At 41.8% G+C, this 14,504-nt stretch overlaps 1 protein-coding gene across 7 annotated transcripts in view; it reads right to left on the bottom strand.

Moving 5' to 3' along the window:
* Pms1 (PMS1 homolog 1, mismatch repair system component) overlaps positions 1 to 14,504 on the bottom strand; it is a 79,498-nt gene that overhangs the window by 34,397 nt on the left and 30,597 nt on the right. For 2 of the 7 annotated variants that reach the window (XM_038315485.2, XM_038315486.2), the window contains exon 5: positions 14,217 to 14,380. The exons of 2 other annotated variants lie outside the window; for them this stretch is intronic. In XM_038315485.2, coding sequence (XP_038171413.1) covers positions 14,217 to 14,380 — 164 coding nt within the window. Of the gene's footprint in view, positions 1 to 1,232; positions 1,503 to 14,216; positions 14,381 to 14,504 lie in introns of those variants that run through there. 3 more of the 7 variants (XM_042054284.1, XM_038315490.2, XM_042054285.1) reach the window with 3 other exon arrangements.

Here is a 14,504-nt window from a genome sequence, read left to right as displayed (position 1 = left end):
GTGCTGAGGAAGAAGCCAAGTGTTCTCCATGTGCACCAGCAGGCAGCAGGAAGAGAGACAGACACTGGGCCTGGCTTGGGCTTCTGAAACCCTAAAGCCCATCTCCAGTGACATACTTCCTCCAACAATGTAACAACAAGGTCACATCTCCCAACAGTGCCACTGCCGGAGCCTATGGAAGCCACTTTTCATTTAACCCCCCACGGCTGACTAGCATATAACCTCCATGTGCGTTAAGTCTCTAAGAAGACAAAGAAATGCTGGCTGCTGCTGTTACGAGCACTGGGTTTATAATGGCCACTGTGGTGAGTTAAGGGACAATATCCTAAATCACAGACAGTAGGTACAAGATTGTAGACCACCTGCAACTGAGTGGGACTGAAATGCCAACACCAAAAGTTCCTGATAACCATGAATCGACGCACAGTGAACTTTAGTCACAGGAACGCATCACCTCTCCGGCCCTGGCAAAGGGGAACTGACTTCTTTCTGTCTCCTCTCTCTCTCTCCATACTCCCGCCCCCCCCCCCCCCCCGCTTCTTTCTGCTGAGATCAAACCCAAGGGACTGGACGCATGCCAGGGCACTGCTGAGTTACGTCCTTGCGTCACACACATTTAAAACTGGGAAGGAAACACTTCAGTTACCTGCACTTGAAATCTAACCATGAAGCTTGTGAGCGCCACACTTGGCTTATATTAGAGAGCAGCCTCATGTAGAAATCTTAGAAGCTGATGAAGGCCAAGGTCCCCGCCCCAGTGCTGGATGTACTGGTCAGTATATAAAATGACTTTAGGAAGTGGGCTCTAGAAAATCTGGGGAACACTACAACAAAAAAAATGTGATTTTCTTTTTTCTTAATCACGATGGGAACGCTGTGGGAACCGGGGGACACCAAGTCACAGGCAATGTTTGTGGGCTGCGGTGTACCATCCAGGGAGCCAGTTTTGGGGCATTGCCCAAACTCAGGCTCATTTGGCCTGGCAATGAACAGTGCAAAAATCTGCTGACAGACAAAACCCCCCACTCTTGCCTAGGCCATATTTGTGTCCAGACAGAATCTACTATTAAAGAGCTAACCAAACAACTGCAATAAAAACTGAGCACCCAGAAGAAACTGAAAATTTACTATATTAAAAAAAAAAAAACCCTAGTTCTAGGTCACCCACACAAAAATAATCTTTTTACTTCCTCGAGTCATCTGTATATCTTGCCCTTAGGCTGAAAGCTTACCATATGCTAAAAATACACAGGCAGCTCCATATGTTCCTATCTAGGTCACACAAAGCCAGGGCATCGGGCGTGCCAAGTGAGGATCTGATCTGGCCAGCATGATGACAGTGCAGAAGCGCCCATCGAGAATATATTATTACACACACACCGTCTGAGGACTTTCAGTTAGGCAGAGATGGCTGTCCCCATCCCACTTCACGGCCGTCCACGATTCGAGGAGAATGAGGTTACAAGAGCATTTAAGGAGTGGGCTTCAATAGTCAAGGCAGGCTGTGTGAGAAAAATGCACAGTTAACTAAGAAACGGCACTGCTAATGCAAATACCCCCTGACCACAGGCATTCTTTTCAGAAAAAAAAGTGTAGATGCCAGCTGTATGAGATGAAATCGCTATGTTTAAGGAACCGGTTTTTATTGTATTTTCACTGTGTGTGTGTGTGTGTGTGTGTGTGTGTGTGTGTGTGTGTTGTAGGTGCCCACTGAGGGCAGAGGCACTGATTCCCTGGAGCTACAGTGATAGGCTTTTGTGAGCTGCCCAATGTGGGTGCTAGGAACCGAAGCCAGTTCCTCCCCAAGAGCAACCAATGCTCCTGGCTACCAAGATTTCTCTCAGTCCCTAGAAACACAGATGTTCAGAATTTCAAACTGTGGGCATCTCTAATGCGACAATAGCAAGTCTCTTCTAGGATGACAAGGAAAACGTGGGACGTTTCTGACAGGCCTGCAGTTCACATAATTTACTGTCCTTAATATTAAAACTACTAAATATTTGAGGTTTTTTTTTTCCTACACGACAAAAGACAAAAAGAATAGCTAGAAATTTGTCTCAAGGTATCAAAGACATCTCATTACATAGAAAATGGGGAGGGACATTCAGACTTTTAAAAATTCATATAATTGCTCAGGATTTATAAACAAAGACTAATGTAATCACATAGACAGACAGACGGGATCGTCACACAGTTTAAAGTCTCTCTCCTGTTCTCACAGAGCTCAGACAGACTTCCAGCACACTCTACGGCCTGAGTGACATCCTCGGCCATGAATTTGTTTCTTATATTTACTCACTGAATGAATTAAGAATAAAGAATTTTTTTATATTTACTAGCTCAAAGCTTCACGCCAATTTAAGTCAATGCTAAACTATTCAACAAGAAGCAGATGAAAAACTTGCTAACTTGAAATACACAAAAGAGGTGAAAAAAAAGAAACCGCTATGTTTCACGATTTTGGAGGTGATTTTATAATCTAGAGGTCTCCGGCACTGCTGTGGAGTATTATTTTAAGATGTGTTGCATCTGTGTATGCTGTGGAACATTTGTTTAATGATGCAAAGACGTGTTACATTCCTTCATGCTCATTTGCTTAACTCTGCAAAGCTGTATCACTCTGTCTATCTAAAACACCTGACTGGTCTAATAAAGAGGTGAATGGCCAAGGGCAAGGCGGGAGAAAGGACAGGCGGGGTAGTAGGCAGAGAGAATAAAAGGAAAGAGAATTCTGGAGGAAAACGATGAAAGAATGAGAAAAGAAGGATCACTCACTCAGCCACCCAGCCAAACACGGAGTAAGAAGGAAAGAAAGGTAGACGCGAACAGAGAAATGTGAAAGCCGAGAGGCAAAAGGTCGTCGGGATAATTTAAGAAAAGCTGGTGAGAAACAAGACAAGCTAAGGCCGGGCATTTATACGTAATCATAAGCCTCTGTGTGCATTTATCTGTGAGCTGGATGGTGGGACCCTAAAGGAGTAGAAACACAATCAACACCAGGACACAAGTGTCACATTAAAATCTGTGGCCATTTTTGTTACCAAGACCAAGAAGGCAGAGACGCAGTTGGCCTTGGTGCTGTGGTGACGGCGCTCCATAGCAGCTCACCAAGAGGCACACAATGCTCCAGGGTAGGAGACTATGCAAACACCAGATCCCAGTGTTTCAATAGCTGGTCTCATGAAGCTGACTGCGAAGCCCTGAAGTCAGTCAGCATATGTTGCCACTCCCGAGCAGGACAAACCAGAAGTCCTTTCGTGCTCTCTTGATATCTGCATTTCTCCGTGCTTTTCATAGAAACCCCTGCGGACCAGCCTCCCTGACTAGTCCTTGAATCTTGAGAACCCGAGGCAACTGCAGCTTAACTCCTGTCTCTCGTTCCACATAAAGCGATACTGTAGATCAAGCTGCTATTGCGTTAGGGTCATATCTGATTACCTTGGGAGTTTCCTTCTTACCTCTTACCGTGTCTCCCTGTACATGAAGCGGGCGAGTGAAGGCCCAGCAGTGTGGTTCTCTACTAATTTTGCTTGTTTTCTCATCAAGTGGCAAATTAATAAAGCAAATTAATAAATACAGCCAGCCTATAGCTTTATTAGTTTTTCTCTTCAGTCTGCCTAGTTAATAAAACCTACTATTGGTGTGGTAACAATTTGACTTTAAAAGTACTATTTCTGGGATTAACCTGACATTAAAAAGTTCCTTAGAGAATAAAATTAAACCTGTATCTATCGCTTTTTACAAAAACTAACTCCACAGGGATCAAAGACATAAGCAAGAAACCTGAAACACTGAATCTGCTGGAAGAAAACACAAGCAATACGCTACATTATAATACTCTCCATGATAAAGGTGTGGGGTGGAGTAGCTGACCATGGCACCATTTACCCAGGAAGCCAGGGCAAGAGCTGATGAGAAGGACATCAGAAAACTAAAATGCTTCTTTGCAGCTAGTGCAACAGTCAATTCAGTGAAGAGGGAGTGCACAGAAAGGGAGAATATCTTTGCCAGTTGTACAGAGGATTAATCTCCATGAAGAACTAAAAAAAAAAAAAAAAAACATACAGTCAGAGCAAGCAGACGCTCACCCATTCAAATTATAGGTGTGGGATCTAAACAGTGTTCTCAAAAGAATAGAAGTGGTTAAGAAGTATCTCCAAAGTGTTCACTGGCCCAAATAACTATGGAGATGCAAATCCAAACAACACTGAGATTTCCTCTTACCACGTCAGTACTGGGGAAGATAGCAGGATGTGATTTTGCCTTTAAAACCCCCTTACCACAATCGGTACTACATTTGGGTTCTGAAAACCTGCATGTAGTCCCAGACAGCTGGAATACTTTCAATTGTGAACTGTGTCTGAGTGGCCATCTCTGGTGGGTTTCATACAACACTTTGGAATCCCTAGAAACTGGACCCTGACACTTAGGGGACTTGGGGCTCCCAGGACTGGGGAAGAGTACACTGGCTGAGAGACTCCTAGTCGACATGACCCCTGAGATATTTCAGGTCCTGGGAAATTTTTCTTTGACTGACAACTGCGGAGCACTCAGGAGACACTTGACACTGCTACTTCCCAAATTAAAATCATCTTAACATCTTTGGAGGAAAATCTGGTCTTTAGGAAGCACCATCCGGGGAGGACATAAGAAGGGAAGATGGGTGTGACCTTAGCTTCCATGTCCAGGATCCATGTGAGAAGTTACTAGTCTTCCCTAGTCAGCTCAGGTGTTTAACCTTTATTATATGTCTCTCTTATGGCCATGCCCCCCACATATGTTGTGTCTCTCGTTGTTTCTGTCAGTTCTTAGCTAGAGAAATAGACATATATGGAAGGGGCCATCACTGCCCCCTATAAGACCCATGATTTCTGGCAGGCTCTCCGCTCTTTGGTTCCTTCCCCCGACCTGTTGCATGTGCTGCCGGTGGCCAGTTCCTCCTGATGGTGGGAGCCACCAGTGTCACAAGATACTTGACCCAGTCATGGCTGAATGGCTGGCAAATGTAAGGGCCATAACTGTCATCACCCTGCTGGTAAAAGAAGCTGACAAATTAAACTTTGGGGAACAAACTGTTCAGGACAGCCCCACACTCGCTTGGAAGACCCAATACCAAGAGCTGCTTCTGGGTCAACCCTGCATCTATTTCCACAAGCCATCAATGATCAACCTTGACAGTTTCCTGCCAGCCATCAATGGCATGGGTCCCCTGCAGGACTGCTTGGAGATGACCCAGTCTAGCAGGCCTGCTCTGACTGCTGTCTCTGTGGTAACAGCAGATGAGGTACTGTTCAGATGAAGGCAGTTTTGTCCAGAAGGGGATCCAAGATAAGGCTGTCTGTGCAGGAAACCTCAGCTCAACGAGCTGAGCTTTTAGCTTTGAATCAAGCACTCGGCTGGGGGAGAGACAAGGTTATCACCATATATTATACACTGATATGCTTTCACCATGGCCCATGTCCATGGGACTCTATATAGGGAAAGAGGATTGTTTTACCAAGAAAAGAAATCTTAGCCCTATTAGAAACTATCTGTCTCCCCATGAGGGCAGCCGTTGTCCACTGTGGAGGACACCAAAAACAGAAGTCCCCAGAAGGTAAAGGCAACAGAATGGCTGCCTTGGCCACACAGAAAGTGAACCCAGAACCAGTGGGGCCTTGCCAAGTCTTGGTAGCTCTAACAGAGCTCTGCTTACCAGACTGGCTGGAACACGCCGTGGGCAAGATGGACTGGGAGGACAAGAACTGGGCACACAGGATAGGTAATGATGGTGGATGCTGTTGTGTGTCTGGGAAGGCGACTGGTTAGACATCTCCATCAAACCCTACTCCTAGAGACCACAGAGACTGACGAGCTTCTCAGACCCAGCTATTTATGTTTCATATTTGCAAAGCCTGATTAAAGGGAGCACTTTTAGATGAGCCTCCTGTGCTCAGACAATCCCTAAATGGGGAAGGAAGACCTCCCGACCCACCCCCACCACCCATAAGGGATTTGGGCTCAAGTAAATGGGCCTGGGGAACACTGGGCACTGTTTGGGGCTATAAATATCTGCTAGTGTTTATAGATACCTTCCTGTGATGGGTAAAGGCTCACCCCCACCTGAACAGAGACTTCTCCATAACAGTTATTAAGAAATTTCTTCAGAAAAGTATCCCTAGTTTTGGAATGACCCTAGCTGAATGACAGGACTGAAGAATCAGGAAGGAGGACTGAGTGAAGGCCCCAAAGAAGCCTGCACTGATTTTTTTTTTTTTAAATATTGACTTCATAATATAATTCTGTAAATAGAATAAATACCAAACCCAGAAGCTACAGAATGCAAAAAGGCAATTAGGCCACTAAAGGCAAGATCAGCACCTATAGATGAATGGATTCAAAATATAGCTGATACTGGATTTCACACTTATGAAGAAACTTGGATAGGAGAAGTGATTTCTAACTTTTTTTTTAAATGAAAAGGTCAGATGTTTTAATGTGGTAAATAAGGTCATCTGAAAAGGTATTGCAGGCAGAGCATTCCTAGAAACAATGTTTTTTCTAGAGATGATCCAAACAGAAAGCGCAAGCCTTCTGGAATATGCAGTGTCTAACAAAGGCTGGCATTGAGCTAATGAATGCAGATCAACAAGAGAGAGGAAAGGCGACGCTTTTCCACCAGGAAAGCCTCAGGGAGCCTCTCCAGGCTCCAAAATCAAATCTGATTCAACCACACCCTGTCAGCATTGGGGAAATTCATCCACAGAATAACTGAGAAATTTTATGTCTGTTGTTAAAACCCATGCTTCTCTGGAAGACAGAACAGCTTCACTAGGATAAAACAAAATTTTCAGGAGAAATCATAAAACACATATTTTTGGCAAACTTGTATAAATGAGGAAAGGCTAAAGCTAAGATTTACTAGACATGGGCACAAGTGTAACAATAATTTCACCAACATCTTGGCATCCAGATTGGCCTCTTCATAAGGTAAATATTCAGCTCTTAGGGATTCGAACTTTATTTTATTTCAGGTAAAACAAAGTACAAGGTAGGTTGAATGTATAGGGCCAAAAGGACAAGTAGGGAAATTAAAACCATATTTAAGTAATATAGCAATAAATTTATGGGGCATGATCTGTTACAACAATGTAAAACCCAGAATAACATTTTTCCTAATCTCAGAAATAAACCATAAAATAAGAGAAATATTAGAAATTATTATCAAAAACAGTCACTGAACATATGGCTGTACATAAACAAGCCACAACTGCTGCTGATCTTTCAAGGTACCAACAGCCCCACCTTTAAAATAGTTAGCTGACAAACCTGTCTGAGTAGAACGAACGCCTCTCACATTAGAGAATTTGCAGACATTAGAACAGCTGGTACAGGAGCAGCTAAATGTTTCAACATGTTGAAGAATTAACTAGTTTCCTTGAATTTGACTACATTTGCCACTAAAAGAAATCTGGAAAATGGAGAATGGTAACAGATCTAAGAACTAGTAATAAGGTGATTCAGCCAATGTGCTCTTTACAGCCTGGAATCCCCTTGCCTTCCCTACTACCTAAAGGATGATTTATTACAGTGATTGATTTAAAAGACTGTTTTTTAACTCTATCTTTTCAAAAACAGGATAGAGAAAAATGTGCCTTCACAGTGCCTACTACTAATAATTCCCACACTGTTAACAGATATCGGGAAAATTATTCCCCACTTTGTGTCAGTATTTTGTACAACAGCTCTTGGTGGATGGTATCTTACTAGCTGATTCAAATACAGACATCTTAGAAGAAATGTTTGAAGAGGACAAACAAAGCCAAACCAGCTCGCCTTGTTGGGGACTGCAAATTGCTCCCGGAAAAAAATACAAACAGGAGATTCTATTAATTACCTAGCATATAAGATAGAGTTACAGAAAATTCAACCACAGAAAGTATAAATCAGGAGAGGGCAATTTTAAACTCTTAATGGTTTTAAAACTTGCTGGGATATATTAACAGGCTATGATCTACAACTGGATAAGCTACTCAAAAACTAAGTAATTCATTTCAAACCTTACAAGGTGGTAAGGACTTAAACAGTCTAACAAAATTATTGGCTGAGGCTGAGAGAGAATTGGATTTGGTAGAAACGGAATTACGGGATGCAACTGTGGATTGCCTGGATGCAGAGCTGGATTGTATATTAGTTATTTTACCTTCTACTCATACTCCTACAAGAATTCTTTGCAGAAAGAAGATAGATTCTTAGAATGGATATATTTATCACATAAATTAAAAAATTAAAGACCTAAGTAGAAAAGGTTTCTGCATTGATTCTGAAAGAAAAATTGAAACTTTGTCAATTAACAGAAATAGAACCAACAAAAAATTTGAAACCCATGGCATTTAAAATGTTTTAATTATATAGGGCTTTTCGTGACAGTGAGACATATCTGCTCCTGGCAACACCAATTTATTTCAGAAAAGGATGATGGGCAAAGAAGAACCTCTATATGTACTTATCTTTCATTGTGGTAAAGTTAGTTACTGGGCAAGAAACTGCCCTAGTCTTGACTGCTGACAGTGTGCTGTTCAAACTGGACAAGCAGGACACAAAAGAATGTGACTGTTGAACTTTGCCAAGACAAGGTAGGACATTCCTTCAGAATTCCTGCTTCACAGAAAAGTATGTTAAATATTCTAAGCCTGTAGGCTGAAGATGGAAGGCACTAACATTGCAGAGGAACCTTGGGTGACTGTCAAGGCAGTCAGAAGTCTCTGGGATTTCTATAGTTTTGGGAACTGCTTGGTCTATACTTCCTGTTTACTCAAGTAATATTATATCCTTGGGTCTCTGATGGGGTTGAAGACTGGATAGAGTTATAGTTTTTCTTGTTACCAAATTCAAAAAAGAATCTTATATAAGAGATGTAAAGTTTACAAGGTTGAGAGACATAAAAGCTTAAGTTGTTTATCTAAAAAATGTTTTGAGGTCTAAAAAGACAGTTTTGGTTTGGTAATACGAGTTAGGATAAAAAGTGATTAGGTACAAAACTTTGGACTCACCAAGATAGGAGAGACAATGGAGTATTTTCTCTGAACTTGCCAAATATAAAAGACTAGACATTGTGGATGTAATAATTATTTTACTATATATAGTTTTACTGTGTTAGAATTAAAATCTTCCCTTTTTATTTAGACAAAAGGGGGAAATGCTGTGGAATATTTTGATTATATTCTGACACTCCTGAGATGGCCAATAATGTTTATCTTAAATCAGAGGGCAGAGCTAGCTACTTGCTGACCAGAATTAGTCATAGAGGTTGTGTAGGACCCCAGAATATATATAGACAGGAAGTAGTAGGGAGAGGCTTAGAAAGATTCTTCAGCATATATGTATGTATGTATATATATGTGTGTATATATAATAAATATACATATATATACATATAATACACACACACACACACACACACACACACACATATATATATATATCAAGGAAGGAAAGAGAAGTCACTGGTCACTTCTCCTCCAATTCATTGATCAATCATGTTTTTACCCCAATATCTGACTCCTGAATTTTAAATAATAGAACAATATAAGTAATCACTTCATCACTTCGACGAGTATGCGTAGAAAAGCAAGTTCAAGTACTAAGTACTAGGGTTGTAAGTATTTAAAAGATGGGGAGGGAGAGAACTGCAAGACAAGGAATAGGCAAAGGGAGGCTGACCTAGAAGTCAATTAGGAAAGGACCAATGGCAAGATTGAGAACCAGAGGAGGTCAATGTTGTCAGACTATTTTCCAGACACAACAGAGTAGATGTACATATGGATTCATAGTGATCATGACAGAAGGTGTGAGACCTGAGCAAGCTCTACCCACACAGAATCCCAGTAGAGATTGGGGTGCAAGCTCTACCCACACAGAATCGCAGCAGACATGGGGGAACAAGCTCTATCCAGACGGAATCGCAGTAGAGATGGAGAACAAGCTCTACCCACACAGAATCCCAGTAGAGATGGGGAACAAGCTCTACCCACACAGAATCCCAGTAGAGACAGGGAATGTAGACAGAGAGCTATTAGCACCTGATGGCTGAGGGAGAAAAACAAACCAGCACTCTTTATCAATGTCACCTGGGTGGGCTTACCATTCACCTGAGTAAACCCACTCCAAGATTAATGGGGCATCACAAACTAGACTCCATGGAGAATGAAGAAAATAGAAAAAAAAGAGATCTCTAAGTTGGATAGGAAAGGATGAAAGGGTGAATAAAGTAAGAGGAGCTTTGGGGACAATGGATTTAAAACACACTGCAAGAAATTCTCAAAAAAATTAATTAAAATATTGTAAAAATATATTGTGACAATGGGGAGATTAATCATGTCAAATACTAAGAAAGACTGACTAGGCACCACTCAACTTAGCAATGTGGAGGCCAATGGTGACTTTTATGAAAGGTTATTGATAGCCTGGCTGGGGTAAGTTCAGGAGACAACGAGATTTACTACAGAAATGAAGGGCATGGTGGAGGGAGAGGAAGAAGTCCATGGAAGAGAGCATTTGAACACAACAGAGACAGCTATCTTGGCCTTTCCTAGTAGCAGGGAGAACACAGGCACAAAAGGGAAGGATGCCTGCGTGGGCATTACTACAGATGGTGGGGACCTGCTCAAAACTGCAGTTTACTCACAAAACCCCAAAGAAACAGTTGAAGGAAACAAATAAAATTGTTCAAGATCTTTAAATGGAAATAGAAGCAATACAGAAAACACAAACTGAGGCAATTCTGGAAATGGAAAATACAGGCAAGCAAACAGGAATTGTAGATGCAACCATCACCAACAACCAAGAGATGGAAGAGAGAATCTCAGGCATTAAAGATAATGATAGAACAATAGATACATGAGCCAAAGAAAATGCTAAATCTAAAAAATTCCTGACACAAAACACCCAGGAAATCTGGGACACTATGCAAAAACCAAACCTAAGAATAACAGGAATAGAAGAAAGAGAAGCATCTCAGCTCAAATGCTTGGAAAATAATTTAAACAAAATCACAGAAGAAAAATTTTCTTAACGTAAAGAAGGAGACGTCTATAAAAGATATAAGAAGCTTACAGACCACCACACAGGTTGGACCAGAAAAGAAAGCTCCTTCACCATATAACTGATGTCACTAGGAGGTCTGCTCTTTTCTGAAGGGAAACAGATCGGGGGGGAGAGGGAAGGTGAGAGGGTTTAGGGAGGAGGAGAACAGGCTGTGGTTGTGAGATAAACAGCAATGACAGGGAAAAACTAAAGCATTTACAAAGTAACAATTATGAAGTGGAAGTAGCCCTCATTAGAAATCACGACTACAACATATTCTAAAATAGTGATCTACACAGTTCTTTTTATCCATAGGCAATAATCAGGGATTTCGGTACTATCAGACTAAAAACGCCCTTTTAGTTCTGAGAAACAACTACTTATAAGGAAAAACACATGGAGCAGGACTTCACAAGGATTTAGTTCTCCTGACTAAACCTTAAACTACAGTGCTTTATGTGAGAAATGGCCCTAGCAATTCTCCAAATAATATCTACTTTAAATAAACTCGCTGAATCCACTTTGGCTGTCTCATTATTCAATTTGCTTTCAAGGAACGTGGTGATGAGAGAAGAAAAATACTTCTTTCTAACATAACCATACTGGCAGGAGCAGCGACATCATCAGTATTCAGAGAATGTCTTGGCAGGTGAAACCTTCATAAAAAGAAGGAACACCAGCTAATCCAAGTCATCAAAATAGCCAGAGTACTTCTCATATTATGTGTTTCTAATGCAGAAAAAGTAAACACACAACATCGTTATGTTTAAATTTTAGACAAGGACAACAGTTCCTCACAGAAACCGTGATGGAAGTCAGCGTGTTTACGAGAGCAGCGGCGAGCAGAGCGGGCTCCGTGTGGAGACCTGGGTAACACGGGGATGCCATGTGGAAGGCTTAACCGTGGATTTTAACCTGATTTGAAGCATACTAGTGCTGTTTTTAAAAAGGGGAAGAGTTGTGTACACCGGTGGAAACAGGTTTGGAGGTAGAAAGCTCATCTCACGCAGTAGATGATCACGGTTACCACAGCCAGCAGTGTTACTGGTAGACCTGAGTAATCACCTACGGTGTGCATGAATAACATTCTCAACACACCTGCTAGCATCTGAACGGCCCGAGATGACTGAAGGCCACAGAGGAACTTGAATTTACTTCAAGTAATTTCTGTGACCCCTCCAACAAGAAAATATAGCATATAATAAAAATATTGCTTTCCATTCTCAGAAGAAAATGCCTACTCTGATAATTCAACATTGGTTCATCACATAAACCTGGAGACTTAGAACACATATACCCAAACCCGAATGAGTGAGAGCCCTTCGTTTGGTCAAACTCTCCAGTCTGCTCACTTTCACCACCTGCTCTGATCACTCCTTATTTTCTCTTTAAATTATGATCTTTAGTTGTACTCTTTATGAATGTGTAATTCTTTTTTCTCTTCATATCTTGGTTTTTTAATCAGTCTTCCCTTCCAGACTATGTTTCTCTTGACCTTGGTCTTCTCTTAACTTGGAGACACATAACTTCTAATTACTAAATGTCCTCTGGATCAGAGGTCGCACGGTTATTTTAGCAGAGGAGCCTCCGTCCAGCCTCAGCACGGCAGTGCTGGAAGGGTCTCAAGGTATCATCTGGTAGAGCGCCCTGCCAGCAGGAACAGGTGGCCGACTCCTTAATTCTTTCTTTTTTAAGATGACTAAAGGTTTTGATCATAAACATTTCACATGGCATAAAGATAAAGATTCTTCTGACCACTTAGTAAAAACTGAGGTAAGACTGGAGCAAATGTATTTAGGAATATATATGCATATACAGATATGTATATAACCATTAAAAATGAGGCCATGCACCAGGAAGAGGTGCAAGGGAGGATTTGAAGAAAGGAAAGGGAAGGGGGGATAATAAAATTATACTATAATATTAAAAACTTATAATAAAAAATAATTTTAAAAGTTGTGGCTGAACACAATTACTAAAATACAAGAAAGAATTCCTTTATCACTCTGAGCTCTAAGTTTCTCATATAAATCCAGGTAATACTGCTTATTGCAGATTCTGTAAGGGTTCTAAAGCATGAAGAGGAACTGTACACATGTAAAATTGGAAAACACAGGAAAGCGTGAAGAACCTGTCCTCCAAGCTATGCCAAGTTCCCAATCCCATCTCAACCCTTTCCAGCTGTGCAACTCTCAGCAACACATTAGAGTTCTCGGAGTTCAGCTGCCAGGCAGCTCATCTCGGTACACTGCCAATTCTCCTGCAGGTACAGGGAGGACAGCACAGCCTGAAGCACCTGGTCTACACAGATCCTCAGGCAATGCTAAGTCCCTACTCCCCATCTACTGCTGTGCGAGCTGCTGTCCTTCGGTTGACTACTTTAATGTGCTTATGTGGAATTCAGGGAAAGGTTGACTACTTTAATGTGCTTATGTGGAATTCAGGGAAAACGAAGGTTCAAAAAGGATATAAACCTTTTCTCCGTGATTTGACACACAAGACAAATCCCTTTACTTCATCAGCCTTGCTTTGAAAATCAGAAGGAAATGAGCTGGAGTGGCCTTTAGCAAAGCTTCAGCAGCTCTGGAAGATGAGAGACGTTGCTGCACAGTGAGGGTCAAAGGGGGAAGAAGAGCTGCCTAAGGGAAGCACCCAGAGCTGCTCCTGGGTCACTGATGGCAAGAGCGGTAAAGAGTACGGTTTGGAGGTCTAGCAGACTTCCCATAGGTCTTCAGTGCTCCATTTACAATAAAGACAAAACCGACAGGACAGGGTTAGAAAACAGAAACAAAAACACACAAGCTGCCCAAGTAAATAAAAGAAAATTATCTCTCATAGCTAAGATAGTTGGGAAAACCGAGATCCGCTTCCAATGAGGGCCAAGTCCCGGCTCCTTCTCCCAGTCCTTGGGTGATTGAAGATGGAAATGGCTCTCGGCTTCTTGGCAAAGGTCAAGCTATGACGGCTTTTCCATATGACGGAACCACCTTCACTGTCTTCACACTGGTGATTAGATTCTTCACAAACGAAGTAGGATTGTGGGATACGGCGAATGTCTACTCCACGGCATGCATCTAACTGATTTATACAGGATATACCATCTCTTCATTAGATTGCTATAAAAACGGCTTACACAAGATAATAGTGCTCACCTTATTGTGTATAAAAATAATCCTTAGGTCAGGGATAAGGACAGCATAGCTTATGAGGAGATCCTGTACATGTTTGAGTTCGTCTTTACACTTTTTAGCAGTTGAGTAGAACTGCTTCCTTACAGGCAGATTCTTAAACAACTTCAGGGCAGTTACAGTAGTACCTGTCGGCAGACAAGAAGCAAGCGCTTTAGATGCGGAAGGACTGCCCATCTCTAAAAGCACACAGTCAGTCATCAAGCCCTTCTAACATTAAGACCAATCCTCCGCCAAGCATGGAGGTCCAAA

This window comes from Arvicola amphibius, chromosome 18, assembly GCF_903992535.2.
Source record: "Arvicola amphibius chromosome 18, mArvAmp1.2, whole genome shotgun sequence".
In the NCBI taxonomy this organism is placed as follows: Eukaryota; Metazoa; Chordata; class Mammalia; order Rodentia; family Cricetidae; genus Arvicola; species Arvicola amphibius.
Note: the sequence above shows the minus strand (reverse complement) of the source record. Positions and strands in the feature narration are given on the sequence as shown.